This window comes from Suricata suricatta, chromosome 1 (assembly GCF_006229205.1).
Source record: "Suricata suricatta isolate VVHF042 chromosome 1, meerkat_22Aug2017_6uvM2_HiC, whole genome shotgun sequence".
Classification (NCBI taxonomy): Eukaryota; Metazoa; Chordata; class Mammalia; order Carnivora; family Herpestidae; genus Suricata; species Suricata suricatta.
Window position 1 is genome coordinate 104,568,501 of NC_043700.1, and position 14,866 is coordinate 104,583,366.

At 46.4% G+C, this 14,866-nt stretch overlaps 1 protein-coding gene across 1 annotated transcript; it reads left to right on the forward strand.

The window, feature by feature from the left end:
* Positions 1–11,320: 11,320 nt before the first annotated feature.
* Positions 11,321–13,992, forward strand: NEUROG2 (neurogenin 2). Its single transcript, XM_029918443.1, has 2 exons — positions 11,321–11,665; positions 12,030–13,992. The coding sequence occupies exon 2, from the start codon at positions 12,031–12,033 to the stop codon at positions 12,847–12,849; it is 819 nt and encodes a 272-aa protein (XP_029774303.1). The 5' UTR covers positions 11,321–11,665; position 12,030; the 3' UTR covers positions 12,850–13,992.
* The last annotated feature ends 874 nt before the right edge of the window (positions 13,993–14,866 follow it).

The following is a 14,866-nucleotide window of genomic DNA, read 5'->3' on the forward strand; positions in this document are numbered from 1 at the left end:
AACAAAAAAAAACCCAGTTTTGTCAAAATCACTGACGATCTGACACAGCCTTGATACAGCTATCAGCTACATATTATGTAATCCATATTGATTAATGAAAAGAAAGAGGAGGAAGAGTGAATGCTATGTTAACCTAAATTTTGACTTGACTTTCTACAATGATTGAATTTATTCTGTGTTCTCTAAAGATTTATTTCTCCATAAATATTAAGTTAGAATTTCCAAATGCCAAATTATGATTGAACTCACTAGGTATTCTTTCTTGGCCAAATGCTTGGAACCAAGAAATGTATTATTGACTTCTTATTAGACTACATGCATATATTTTATTTCATTTGTTTTATTATTATTTAAAAGAATGCCTTATTTGCTTTTACTTCTATTTTATGAGAAGAAGAAAACGCACTTTGAGCTTTCCAGGTAAGAGGGAAGGAAAAAGCGGTTACAGTAAAAGCTTAGATTGCAAGCAACCTGTTCTGGGAGTGTTCTACATGATGAGCAAACATTTCTAATCAGTTTTAACTTGATAAACAAGTGATGTCTTGCAATGTAAGTAGTAAGCGACGCTGAACCTCACATGATCCACAACTGAGTCAGTGGTTCATCTCCCTCTCCCTCTCTCTCTCCCTCTCTCTCTCTCTCTCTCTCCTGCTGCTGCTGAGTTATGGGTGAGCTCCCATACTTGGGTGCTCAGTCTCAGACTGAGGTGTTTGGCAGAAATCAGTGCTTTTTGTGGATGATGCCCACAACTGGCACTAGTGTATTTTTTGTCATTTCAAAGCACCTATGGACAGTGCTTTGCTTCTCTATACAAGAGGAAGCTTAGGAGTGTCTTGTTTTATTCTAGGTCAGGCTGCTGGCAGATATAGATCCTTTCCTCTGCTGCCTTATTTCCAATTACATTAAATACAGTAGATGACAAGAGTTATTAATATTGTACTGTAGTCAACATCCATGTGAGTGTCTACAATGGCCCCCATGCAGAAAAAGTTGAAAAGAAAGATGGTGAGAAGGAGATGATTATGGTGGAAGTTAAGAATGAAATCACCAAAAAGTATGTGAGTGGCCGAAATGGCAAGATTTTATAAGAAGTCTACATCTGTGTCTCATCTGCAGAGGGGGAGAAAAAGGCAGAGGAACCCCTCACTTCAAATGAGATTACAGAGATATGTTAAATGTGGGCAACAGTGCAAAATCTTGTAGAAAAGCACCACCCGAATAAGGCTGCAGTGGTGCGAGTGATGAATCTGTTTAACAAACAGGCAATGTCATATTTCAGCGAAATCCCCAAAAGGAGGCAAAAGCAAGTGTGATTGCATAGGTTTCTCGTTAGAGTTGCAGGCCTCCATTGAGCCTATAGAGGACATTAGGGACAGTGAAAGTCGTCCTACGCAGTAGCCTTCCTCGGTCTTGTCTCCCTCACACCAGCCACGAAGGTTTTCAAAGATTCAGCGCAGGTTAATTTATTTTTCTTTATATTTTGCATTTAAAAAAATTATTTTGTATTATATCACAGTATTGTAGTCCCTCTTATATGAATATTTTTGGGTTGTGGAATGAATCATCTGAGTTTCCATTATTTCTTATGGGGAAATTTGCTTTGATATACAAGTGCTTTGGATTACAAGCATCTTTCCAGAATGACTTATGCTGACAAATCAAGGTTTTACTATATTTTAATAAGACACTACTTCTTAGCTTATTTTGAACAAAAAAATTGTTTCCAAGCATCACCATGGAGGTAGGTAAGCACTTCTTATGCCTATTTTCTGAGACATGGGCCAAAGGAATATTCAGAGAAAAAAACCAAATACCATGTGATTCTTTGGGAGCAGCTAGCAATTTATTCTAAGGAACAATGCACTTAGCCCTTTAAGCCTTCCAGTGACTTGTTTTCTGAGAAAGTGTTGATCCCAAATCCAGTGTAGCTCAAATAATTTGAACTATAAGGATAAGTGGTCATCAAATTCATGCAAACAATAAGCTGTATTTTCCTCCATTTTTAGGGGCATATTAGATTCAATGCAGCTGGGTAATTTAAAAGTTTTCTTTCTCAGAAATTTCTTCACAGACATTTACTGTAAAAAAAACTTGAGAAAGTATCTCTTGATTTTTCTGCTTAACATTATGAGATTATTCTTTTCCTTCCTTCAAGAGAAAATGAACTCTCAAATCTTCAAAAAGAAAAAACCTTGGAGAAAAAGAGAAATTGCTGAGAAGAATGCTATTATCCTCTGGCAAATCCTTTCCTTTTTCTTATTCTGAGTGCTGCTGTCTCATGCACAGACAATAACATAACATAGTTTCAGTGTGGTGATTGGTGCTATAAAAATGCAAAGTTAAATAGAAACCCACAGGAGTGTCCTTCAGGGTAGAGATGGCTTCTGTCAACAGAGAAAGCCCAAACCCTAAAAGCACTGGAAGGCAAAATTCAGAATTAAACAGTTTCTGGATCCTGATTATTTTTCAGATAGAAGTTTTAAATCCTATATTTTCAAGCACATATATAAGAGGAGGAAACTTTTTCATTACTACTAAGAACAGGTCAAGAAGAAGTACATTTAAGAAAGATTAAACACAAAGAATTATTTGTTAACAAATTTAAAAGGAGAATATATTACTTTGAGACACAGGTAAAAAATCTTTCTTTAGCTATCCATCAAAACACTATCTTTGATGAGATCTCATCTCTTTGGGAAAATTACATGTGATTTACCCAGAATATAGAAAACAATAGCATCAAGGAGATTTTCTTTCTCTGTCCAACCCCAAGAATTGTGATTTACAAAAATATTGAAATTAGCACTGAATGTTTCCTATACAACAATGTTTACATTGTAGTTCAAGAGCAAGTTTTAAATGTTGGTTTTCAGGTTACAGAAGTGCATGGCAACCAAAGTGATCCATCAGTGTGGTCCTTAATTTTAACCATGAAGGAGTTCTACGATCTAACTCAACCCACTTCAGACATCTCTGATCTGAAATTTACTTCCAATCTTTGGCAAAGACTACAAAAGACAAAGGTGAACTCCAGAAGGCCACTGGATTTTAAATAATAATTTCCGATTATAAATGTCCCCAAATTTACCTGGCAAACACAAGGAAGAAAATTTCAGTTAACACTATCGAATGGCCAAAAAACCAACCCCCCCCCCCAAATCACACACAAAAAAACCCCAAAACCAAAAAACACCAAAACACAAAAAACCACTATGAATACTTTTCTCTCGGGATGTATGTGTTTATATTTCCCTGAAACCTTTCAGGTACACATACTGTCTACGAACTAGGGTCATACTAAGAATTACATGATGATTTTCAAGATGAAATATATGCCAAAAATGTTTTAAAGTCTGCATGACAGCTTGTTATCGTGGCAGTACTATGATTTATTGTTAGGCTCCTGTTGGTAAATACAGAGTCACGGGTGACGGGCTAAAAGTAGGAGTCCTTAAATTATCTTTGACAATTGGGAAAGCGCAATTTGCCTGAAAAGGTAAGGACAAGTACATTCTGGTGGGGAAGAAATGAAAATGGGCAGCAGAAATAGGAATCTGAGCCTCTGAATCCAAGGGATGAAGCTTACGGCAACCGGCACCGTGTGCCTCATAGCCTCTCTCCCGGCATGCATGATCTCTAGTTAAAATGTGTATCGAATACCAATTTAGAAAACCATATACCAGGGAAACGACAAGCACTCTGAGGAGTCTGGAAGGTGGCTCTTTGTGTGTGAGGAGAAACAGTCATCTACACACATTATATAATATACAGATATAGTGTATGCTCTGTAAGTGCATACGAAGTCCTTTTGACAGTCTGCAGTCCAAGCCGTCTACTGCATCTTGGCGTCACTTCTAGCTGCTGAATAGAGAAATCCTCAAAACAAAAGTCTTGGGGCCTACTCCCCCTTGTTCTCAAACTTGGCTGCCATCAGAACCGCTGGGGGAGGTGTCTTGTATGTTTATTTCAGCTCCGAGGCGCACACTACTGACGCTTTCGAGTCTGATGGTTAGAAGCGGCCGGGTGCCATGAGTCTGTAATACAAGCCCAGGTGAAGGCATCAGAGGGTATCACGCGAGGAACTGCGAAGTGACGGACAGCCCCAAGTCTTGTTTGCAGCCGGCGGACCCCGAGTCCCGCCGTAGTACCCCCGTAGTCCCGCCAGGAGGCGCCAGGACCTTGCCGCGTGCCCAGGTCTCTCGGACCCGCTGCGCTTAACTCTAGGTATGACAGGAAGGGAGCATGACCCCGGCGGCGCGGCCGGCGATAGGGGGCGCCTCCTTCAAACCCATCAGTGCTCTCGTTTCCTCGGATATCGCCCTCGCGTGAGATCTTGTTTTGTGTTTTGTTTTAAAAGCCTTCTCCGTCCCGGTACTGCTTGAAGGCATAAATGAGAGACGGTGGGAGGGGTGGGAGGGGGAAATGGAGAAAAGAGGCGCTGGGGGACTGAATGCCTTCTTTAAATTACTGCTGACACCTCGGTTCCAGGCCCCTAAAATCTCAATCAACAATCCATTAGAACTCAACAGGAGTAAAACGAAATCCTCGTTTAAGTGTATTTATCCGATCTCCTTTCTCTCTTTCAAATGCAAAATCCATTTCAGCATATGCCCCCTTCTTTCTCTGGCCTTTCTCTCAAGACTGGCAGCCCATACCACTCTTGTAAATATGAAAGATGCTAATCATATGACATATCACGTCTCCGTCGGAGCCGGAATAAAGCCTTCAGATTTGGGATCATTGCCTCCAGACAACAGCTTCATCAGCCGGAAAGTTGGTTTTTTTCTCCTTTCCTTCAACTCTCAATCCCTTCTTTGTCTGGAGGAAAATGCAGCCGACTCGAGCCACCCAGGCCATATGGTTCACTCTGTATTTTCTTAGTTGAATTCTGTATTGTTTCTGTGACTTGCGAAGTTTTTTTGGAAATGCGTATAAAGACATAGAAGAGCTACTTGTGCAGGGAGCGCTGCCCGGGCGCGCCGCGGCCGCCCCCTCCCGGCCTGGAGACCCGGCCGTCGCCGCTCCGCGGAGTGCGGTGTCAGCGGCGGCATTATCACCCCGACGTGACCAACCACCGAGCGGGCCGCAGCTGTCTGGTTCGCCCGAGGTGCCGACTCCGCGCCTCGCACGGCGCGGGGGAGACAGTGGGCGCTCGAGGAGTCCTGGGGGCAATGAAAGGATGGACACGTCAGCTACAGCGCTCAACCCCGAATGTCTGGGGTTCTAAAATTTTGGGTCTCTGAAAAGAAAACGTAGCCTCGCTTTCTCCCGACACTAATAACACTGTTAGTGTCCACACAACACACGTTTTTCTGATTTCTGTAGCTCTCTTTTTTCTTGCCTACTTATCTGAACTCGGGCTTTATGGGGGTAGAAATCGTGTCTGTCTTGTGCGTCGCATTGTTCCCGGGGGTTGGTACAGTGCTTGGCACACATTGGATGCTCATTAAGTATATTTTGAACGTAAGAAGGAGGGATGATTGAATGGATGAGTTAAAGTGGTAAACTGATAGCCTATTCCCCAAAGATACGATTAAAGAAACTGCTAACGATTCGAATTTATTTACTGCAATCCCATCCTTTAAAAAAAAATGATATCAGCCACAATAAAAAAGATACGTTTATTTCCAGTAGAGAATTCGGTGTTGGGGGGGGGGTTGGTTTTTTCTTTGGTGGGGAGAGAAGAGGGGGAAAATCAGCTTTCAGATCTTTATCCATCGCTCTGAATAAGTTTTGTGTTCTCCAGGTTCGGTACTGTCCGGGCGAGGGAGAGGCTGCCAGATTTCCTTTCTCTCACTCTAACTCCTTATACAAACCCAAAGGGCCCTTTCACCAAATCATTAAATTCTACAGAGGTGGTCAAGCTCGCACTGCTTTTCATGAAAGGGAGAAAGAAAAGGGTCCTTGAAGTTTAGAAGATGCCCAAGGAAAACTCCTTGAATGACATCAAAAGAATGAGTTTCCATAGCTGTTGAAGCACGAGGGCCGTGTATCCGCACAAAGGGGGACCGGGGCACCGGGACGGGCCCAACGCTCTGTCCCAGGACAATTGGGTCACTGAAATAGGGAATTAATTACCATTGGAGAGTGGGCAGCCCATTCACCACTGGCTGAGTTTTATTAAACGCCAATATAAATAACAAAACAACTCTTGTGGCTGCACTATTCCTACACGCCAAAGGAAGGATTAGGCTGGGGATTAACATCTTAAAGTCTATGAGACTTTCTGACTCAAGGCTCGGAGCTGGTAATCGTGTTTGTCTCCTGGTTCAGCGATTAGTGCTCTCTTTCTTGCACTTTCCCCTGGATAGCCAATGTCCCTTTTTGCAGGCACGGAGGGTTAGGGTGGGGGAGCCTTCTTTCACTAGTGGGTCCCCAGGCCCCCATTCAGGCGCCGGCTGTTCTTTTCCTCTTACCTGAAGAAAACAATCAGAAAGCTGGTGTGGATTGGCAAAATCTTCTAAGGGATTTCTTTCCTTCTAGGAAGGATGAGGGGCACTTGGGTCGCGTAGGAGTGAAGAGAAGCCTGAAGGGCGCTGCCTTTCCAGAGCTGGTGGGGAGAGGGCCAGGGTCCGGGGGGAAGAAAGGGAGCCTCCCCGAGCTTGCCAGGCAGACTTCGCCACCTTCAAGACGACCTCGAGCGTCTAGATCGGTCCCCTGAATAGTTGGCTTGAGGGACCAAAGCACTTTGTGCGGACTTGGCGCAAGGATGTCGGGAGTGGAGCTCCGGGACCCGGGGTGGGGTGAAGTGGGGATGACCCTCCCGGCCCCGGATCTCCTCTCGTCCACTCCTCCGCTGCTGCTGGCTTGCGGAAGGGCGGCGGGTCGGGGGAGGGGGCCGATTTTACATAGTTATTTCTGTGGGACCGCCGAAATGCCCGAGCTCACACCAGCTCCCAGCGCGTGTCATCACAAATGACGAGCTCTGGCAACGGGAGTCGTCCTCGGCCAGGAAAGACTCTGGGAACGGGGTTTGTAGCCCCCAGTGAAGAACTAAGGATGTTCAGGATTGCCTAACTTTTTCTCGCCTTCTTTCCGCCTTTCAGAGAGCTCCCTCGGGGGATTAGGGCATCAGGCTATGAAATCCCCTGGGCAGGCGCGTCACCCTACCCTTTTAACAGGGTGTAGACGCTCCTTCTCCATGCAGGCAAGGTGATTTACTGGGAATTGGGGGACAGCCTAGCTGGGCAGGCAAATTTTTCCTCCGGCACTCTGGGAAAAGCGCCCTCCCTCGCGGCCTCCCCTCCCTCTCACCCCACCCCCACCCCCACCCCCACACCCCCATTCACCTGCAGCAGCATGAGTTTGGGGGAGGAGACCATTTGTCCACTTTGGCCACTTGTGAGGTCGAAGTGTGGATGGGATGTAGCCTATGGCCCCACAGCAACACCTACCCTAAACTTTAGGGCTTTTGGGTCGCCTCAAAGTTCAAGCTTCTTAGAGGCAACAAAGACTTTCTAAAGATCTCCACCCTTTCACCCCTCCCCTTCCTTCACTTTTCTCTTGCTACACGATTCGACCCCCTTTCTTTCCAAGGCTTAGGGATGAGTTTAAATCATTGTGCTCCCATTTCTTGATAACTGCCTGCTTTGAGCTTTTGTTCTCTTAAAGTAGGATTGCACACTGAAAGAGGGGCTGAAGATGAACAGTTTGACCCTTCAGGACAGTTCACGCAGTGGACAGGAGCGGCCCTCGGTCACCGTCCTCACTGATGCTATTCACGCGACCCCTCCCCCTTCGCATAACATTTCAGCCTCGTTTCATCTGGACAATCTTTTAGACCACACAAGTGCCTCTTGAATTTATTTAAGTTAAAAGAGTGCTAGAAGAGTCCAGCTAAGGATATTTGGCGTTGTCACGACTCCGCAAATCTGAGTACAAATCAAAATTTCTTTCCTTCAGCAAAACTGAGCAAAATGCTGAACAAATAGAATTCTGCAACTGAGTGTGAATGGTTGGTTTCTGGACTTCACTAGCATTGTTAGACCACTCTTGGGGTTGTTTCTTTTCTTTTCCTTTAAAAAATAATATTCTTCATAGTGGGAAATCTTTCCAGAAATGCTCTGTTACTGAGTGATGCTTCTTTTGAAAGCTATAATACAAATATACAACCAAAATTCTTAGAATTCCAAGATGATATAAAGGGTGATTAAAAAAAAAACAACTCTGTACTTTGCACAGTAATCTAACATACACCACTGCATACACCCAAAGATGCCCTTATTTTCAAGATAAAATTCTATGAACTCCATGATATCCTTATATTTATATAGATTAGAGGCTGATTTATGTGTATGTTTGAAACCTTAAGTTTTTCCACATAATCCTTCCTTTTGAAGGAAATGTCTGGAATCAGAAACGTGCAATTTATCCTAATAATATTTACCTTTACTAAATATCTGCACAGAACACACTTAAATTATGCATTGTTAACTTCTTACAGTGTAGAAAGTTAAGATTTTGACAAGACAAAGCAGGCACCCTCTCTGTGCATCATAAAAACATAAAATCCTGGGAGAACATAAAAGCTAGGGAGGCAGACACCCAAATGCTGTTAACAATCAACTAAAGAAATCCATTGTGTGTCTCACTAGCACTAAGCATTAGACCCAGCTTGATCTCCGTGACTGTTTAGAGTTAGACAAGACTTACCAGGTTTTCCTTCAAGCCTCTTCTTAACTGGATTCTGATTCTGTTCTTCACCCAAATATATTTTATTGTATCAACCCAGCACTTTCTAGCCAAACCAAAATTTTAAAACAACCTGTCCAAAGGGGTATGTTTCTACTGATACTGAAATAAACCTTCTTTTGCGTTCTATTACATTATCTGATTGGCTTATCATTCTTTGCAGGCACTGCTACATGAGATGTGGATATCTAAAGACTGACGCTCCATGGTTCCTCCCCCCATCCTAGTATTTCTGTTCAGCAGTCTTTGATCATTTCCTCAGAACCCAACTTTCTCATTCTGTGTCACTCAAAACACCACAGAAATTCTGCATCCACTACAGTGTTCCTTCAATCTTTACCCACTAGCCAAGACTTTGAAGGCTTTCTTTTTGAGGGACTGTGAACAGTATTGTTTGGTATTGGTGATCATCACCTGCAAAATAATGTTGATATACATGCAACCCCAGCAAAGCACTTCTGGTGATTGATACTACTGATCTATTTTCTGCTCGATCAAACTCTTTTATAAAGTTCTGATTCTGCAGGCTCATGATCAAGAACCAGAGACCCAAAGAAGTGTGAGAAAGACAGATGCTGTAGTTTGGAGACTGAAAGTGTCTCTCTCTTCTTTATAAATATTTGCACTTCTAACACATGAAATCAAGCTGTTCTGGAAATTGAGGGGGCATTGGGGGAACTAATGCTTTTTAAACTTAGGGAACTTGCTTTGCTAAGGGAAGGATAGGCAAAACACAAATATCAATGAGCAAAGTGAAATCATGGCAGTTTTCAAATCATTTCAAGACAGAAGGAAGTCTGGAGATTGGAGAGCTGCAGTGGGCAAAAGTCTCTTTCATGGGATTCTGATTTTCATTTTCTTCACTTGCGCCTTCCAATCCTGCTTTTGTTCCATGCAGAAAACATTAAACAAATGAAAACCATGCCAACACGCTAACAACTGCTTTCATCATTCCTTTCTCTAAAGCAAACTTGTTTCCAATTCCTACAAACTGAATGACAGAGACCTGCAGAAAATAATCTTTTCCTCTTGCCACTTTTCAACTTGTACTATTCCAAATGCGCCTTGCTTAAACTTAATGTGCAAAAGGGATCCCAAGGGACTCCTCTCCTACGCCCCGGAGTCCAGATTCATCTCCACTACGCTGGTACGGTCTACCGCTCGACCCAGCGCACACTTCTAGGGGCGCTGGTTCTGTCTCTAAGAAAAGTCAGCGAAGGCGGCAAGAGGGTGGGCGTGAGCATGGGGAGGAGGAGAGAGGGAGGGCTGACGAGCAGTTCTGAGCAAGTTTCCTCCTTAGTCCAGTAGCCCTCAGCTCAATTTTCCCGTTGAAAAGCGCGAGTATCGGGAGGACGGGCCCCTTGTCCCTACAACGCCCCCCAGCGCGGAGCAGAGGTCACGGAAATGTCAACTCAGTCCAGGCGCTAACTTGAGCTGCAGGTTGGCTGCTCCTCCCACTCCGCTGGCTGCCACCCTCTCCGGGAAGCCACCTTGTTATCTGGCTCTGCGGCAAACCGGGGTTAACCCGCAAAACAAACCAAAACAAACAACGCAAACGAACCGACAGAACTGTGTCAGTTCCTGGAGACTCAGTTTGTCACAAGTAAAGTGAGGAGGGTTTTAGCTTTAACCTGTGAGTGCTTTTATTCTCACATCCTCTAAAAACCCATCCTCTGCTCTCACACTGGATCTCCCCTTCTAGGAGACGCCTCCGTGAACCGTCCAACGTCCTCTGCCTTCACCCTTCCACTCCTTTCTCTCTAGAACCCAAACGCGCTTGCCCACCATGTGCCCACAACTCGCTACCCACACCCCACTCCTCCCTTAACCAAATGAAGGCGTTTTAAAATCATTTACTATTTGATACAGCTCCTAAAAGGCTTTGCCAACAGACGCCCAGTAGCACCAGAGGGTAGCTGCTTTCCCCGAGATTCTGACCCCCATTAACTAATTCCTCGGATCCCAACGTCCGGGAGCTGAGAGGCCGGGCAGCGCCTGGTGAGGTGCGCGCGCGCGCGCGCCGGGGCTGGGGGTGGGGTGCGGCCGCAAGGACGCGAGCGGGGGGAGGTAGCCTCCGTCTCCCCAACGGCCCCCGGCGCCCCAGCCCCTAATGAGCTGCTGAAAGGGAGCGGGCTCCGGTGCGCGTGGCTCGCAGGCCTCCCGGAGTCCGGGGCGCCCTGATTGGCCAGCTGCGCCTCGCGACCTCCATTCATTAATAAATTAGCGGCACGCTCCAGCCGAGCGCGAGCCACCAATCACAATGGGCAGCGGCGGCGACAACAGCCGCAGCTTGAGCTGAAGCTGCCACCGCGGCTTCAGCCGCTCCGACCGCAGCCTTGAGCTCCAACAGGAGCTTTAGAACCATTTTATGCTGATTAGATAAAGGGGGAAAAGAGAGGCGGGGGCGATGGGAGGAGGAGGATGGATGGCAGGGCCGGGGAAGGGGGGAAGTGGGTGAAGAAAGAGAAAGAAATGAATGATGATAATGCAATGAAAAGAATAAGCCGGGGGAGGGAAAAGCGGGGGAGAAGGGGGGCCGGCAGAGGGGGGGAGGAGGAGGCGGCGGCAGGGGCTGGGGGGAAGGTGGGGGCCCCGGGGGCAGATCTGATTGTTTTCTTGGTGGTATATAAGGGGTTTTAAGGAGAGTCGTGTGCCAGACACGCAGCCACTGAACCACAAGCAGCTTCGCTTTAACTGGAGTGCCCGGGAGTCGCGTGCCAGGAGCTGCACGGCCGAGGACTGACTGACAGACAGACACGCACTACCACCACAACACACGAGACCCGGGCGGATCGCCGCGGCCTCCGGGGCTCCTGGCAAACTCGCCAGTCGGAGAGGTCCCCCGCGGAGCCGCGCCAGATCCGCTGCTTTCGCGCTAAGAGAAGCAGGCAGCGCTGCGCTCCCGGCAGCGCGGAGAACCGCAGCACACGCCAAAGTAATAGCGACGCCGAGACGCATTTTGGGAGCGAACTACGTAAGTATCCGCCCCATAGCTTCCAACTTGGAAGGGTGTTTCCAGGACTGTTGCAGCACGTCCGAGCACCCCTCGCTGGTGCAGAATCTTTGTCCCAGGGGCTTCGATCTCTTTCCCGGCGGGAACACAGCCGCGAGGTCGACTAGCCAAGGGCGGGACCCGGTTGGCTGGCAGCGGGGACACAACGAAGGGCTCTCTTGAGCTTGGAGAGCACTGGAGGGGTCTCTTCCCTAACTACGTTCCTCCTTGGCGCTGCCCTTTCGAACCAGTCCTCGTGGGTGCGCACAGGAGTACATCCCTTTGGCTGAGGGCTCTGTATTTACATCTCGCTTGGTTCTTTCTCCCTCCCCTCTCTCTTCGATAGGATGTTTGTCAAATCCGAGACCTTGGAGTTGAAGAAGGAAGAGGACGTGCTGATGCTGCTTGGCTCGGCCTCCCCCGCCTCGGCTGCCCTTACCCCACTGTCATCTAGCGCGGACGAAGAGGAAGAGGAGGAGCTGGGAGCTTCGGGAGGGGTGCGCCGGCAGCTTGGGGCCGAGGCCCGGCCGGGCGGGCTCTGCGGCTCGCCGGCCGGAGCCGAGGGCTGCCGGCCGGCGCGTTTGCTGGGTCTGGTGCATGAATGCAAGCGGCGCCCCTCCAGGGCGCGGGCCGTTTCCCGCGGCGCCAAGACAGCCGAGACCGTGCAGCGCATCAAGAAGACCCGTAGACTGAAGGCCAACAACCGTGAGCGCAACCGCATGCACAACCTCAATGCGGCGCTGGACGCGCTGCGCGAGGTACTTCCTACGTTCCCCGAGGACGCCAAGCTTACCAAGATCGAGACCCTGCGCTTCGCCCACAATTACATCTGGGCGCTCACCGAGACCCTACGCCTGGCGGACCACTGTGGGGGTGGTGGCGGGGGCCTGCCGGGGGCGCTCTTTTCCGAGACCGTGTTGCTGAGTCCGGGAGGCGCTAGCGCCTCCCTGAGCAGCAGCGGAGACAGTCCGTCGCCAGCCTCCACCTGGAGTTGCACCAACAGCCCAGCGCCGTCCTCCTCGGCGTCCTCCAACTCCACTTCCCCGTACAGCTGCACTTTATCTCCTGCAAGCCCTGCAGGTTCTGACATGGACTACTGGCAGCCCCCACCTCCTGACAAGCACCGCTACGTTTCTCACCTCCCCATAGTCAGGGACTGTATCTAGAACTGCCATCCTTGCTACCCGCGCCAGGCCTTAGTGGGTTCCCTTTCCTGTCCCCGACCAAGCCTTCCCACCCCTCTCCGGTCCCCACTTCTATGCCCTGGAAACCATCTCATTCGCAGGGCAGATGCAGCCGTTCTGAATCCTGGGTTGTTTGCTGTGTTCCTTGGCCAAGGGTTTCCTCCCTTCAGACGGTCTCTAATTTATTGAAGATGTGGTGGAGCTTATTGTCAAGAAGGATGGTAGAGTTTGGGGAGGGTTGTGTTTCTTAAGGCTAAAAAGATGCTGGGAAGCGAAGAAGGTGGCCAGTCTAAAGAGTTTGCAGAGCGGACTGACGCTCCTCCCCCTTTTTGTAACGCCAGAGGGACCCGGAGCAGTTCGTGTGAATCTCCCAGGGGGAATGCAACTGGTTCCTCTGATCTCTTCACCTTTGCTTCTACATAGAGATGTTAATGTCGAGTAGAAAGAAATGTATCTTAGCATCTGAATGATTTTACCGGTAATAATATTATCCACAGATTTGCAATGGCTGGCATCTGCTTTATTCCCATTGCTGTCTGCGGGCTGTGGGAATTTCACCTGTCAAACCAAACTTTCCCTCTCTGACGTGCACTTTGTTCTGTTTCCCAGATTCGTCACAATGCCTATTGTCCCGTCCTTCTCTTTCCTTTTTCTTCTCCATTTTGCCATCTGTCTCTTATGATTTATAAGGGGAAAAAAAGTTGTTTTGTTAGAGGGCCAGGTTAGAAGTCATTGTATAATTTGTAGGCTTTGTAATGATTGAATGCAAGCGTGGAAATTTAGGCTGAACTCTCTATCAAAAGGAAAAATGTGGAGGAAAAGGGAAAAATCAGGAGGGAGGATTGCTTCATGCATTATTTATCTCGACCTTTTAGGGGAGAAGAAACTCCCCCATTCTTTCAAGAGATTAAAAATAAATCAACAGACTGAAAACCTAAGCAGACACGGAGCATTATCAGGGTCAGCCACACACGTGTTCCTTTCTATTTATTATAAAGAAATTTTTCATGGGAAAAGTATGTATTTTTTGTATATTCTACAGAGTTTATTCTAGTATGTATTTACATCTTGAACAAAAAATTGTTCTTGTGACTAAACTATAAATAAAATATATAATTTTCATAATTTTTGTGTGTTGTATGATAACTTTTGCCTGCTTATATGGCTTTTAGAAGAATGTGTTGTGTGTTGTGTTTTTCTGAAATTCTCCCTATAGCAAATTGAGTAGAGTACTTGTATTTTTCGTCAGTGTTTGTGTATAGAATTTCACTGACATACAAGGTCTAAGAAATCACAAGAAGCTGAATCATATTTGAGACACTAACACTGACATTAGAGTGTAGCTCTGCATGCAAACAACATTTGATTTTTAAGAAAGCAATTTCTGAGCATATGAGATTAGTAAAAAGGGGGTGGGGGAGGGGATTATAAGGTAATTAAATCATGGTAAAGTTCCAAAATTCAGAAACCTTGATTTAAAAAGATAGTGAAGTTGATATTTCTTCTTAGAATATGTAGAAATGTGGTTCTTACACTTTGATTCTCAATGATCATCTGTACATTGTAGGGATTGAACAGGGACTTCTAAGGCCACCTTTCAGCTCTACCATTTGTGTTGTGAGAATCTGTAATTCATTATTGGAAGCTGATTTTGTATTAGCTGCTTTAACAAGCTTGTTGGTTTGAAAAGCAAACTCCTGGAGAAAAGAAAATATTCAGAGTGAGCTGGGATAAAACTGTATCTAAGGGAAAGAGCTCAGTTTTCATTTTTGGTTAAAATAATTACATAGTCAAAACTTCTTCAAAGAGAAAGCAAAAATAATTTGCTAATCTCCAGAACACATAACTTGATAACTTGCACTTCAATCTCCAAAGCAGAAATGACTAGCTCCATACATCAAAGATGACCAAGTGAACATTGACCACGTTCTAGATTAGATTTAAGCCCCTTCCTTGGGGGGAGGGTGTCTACTGGACAGCACAAGCTTTAAAAAATTCA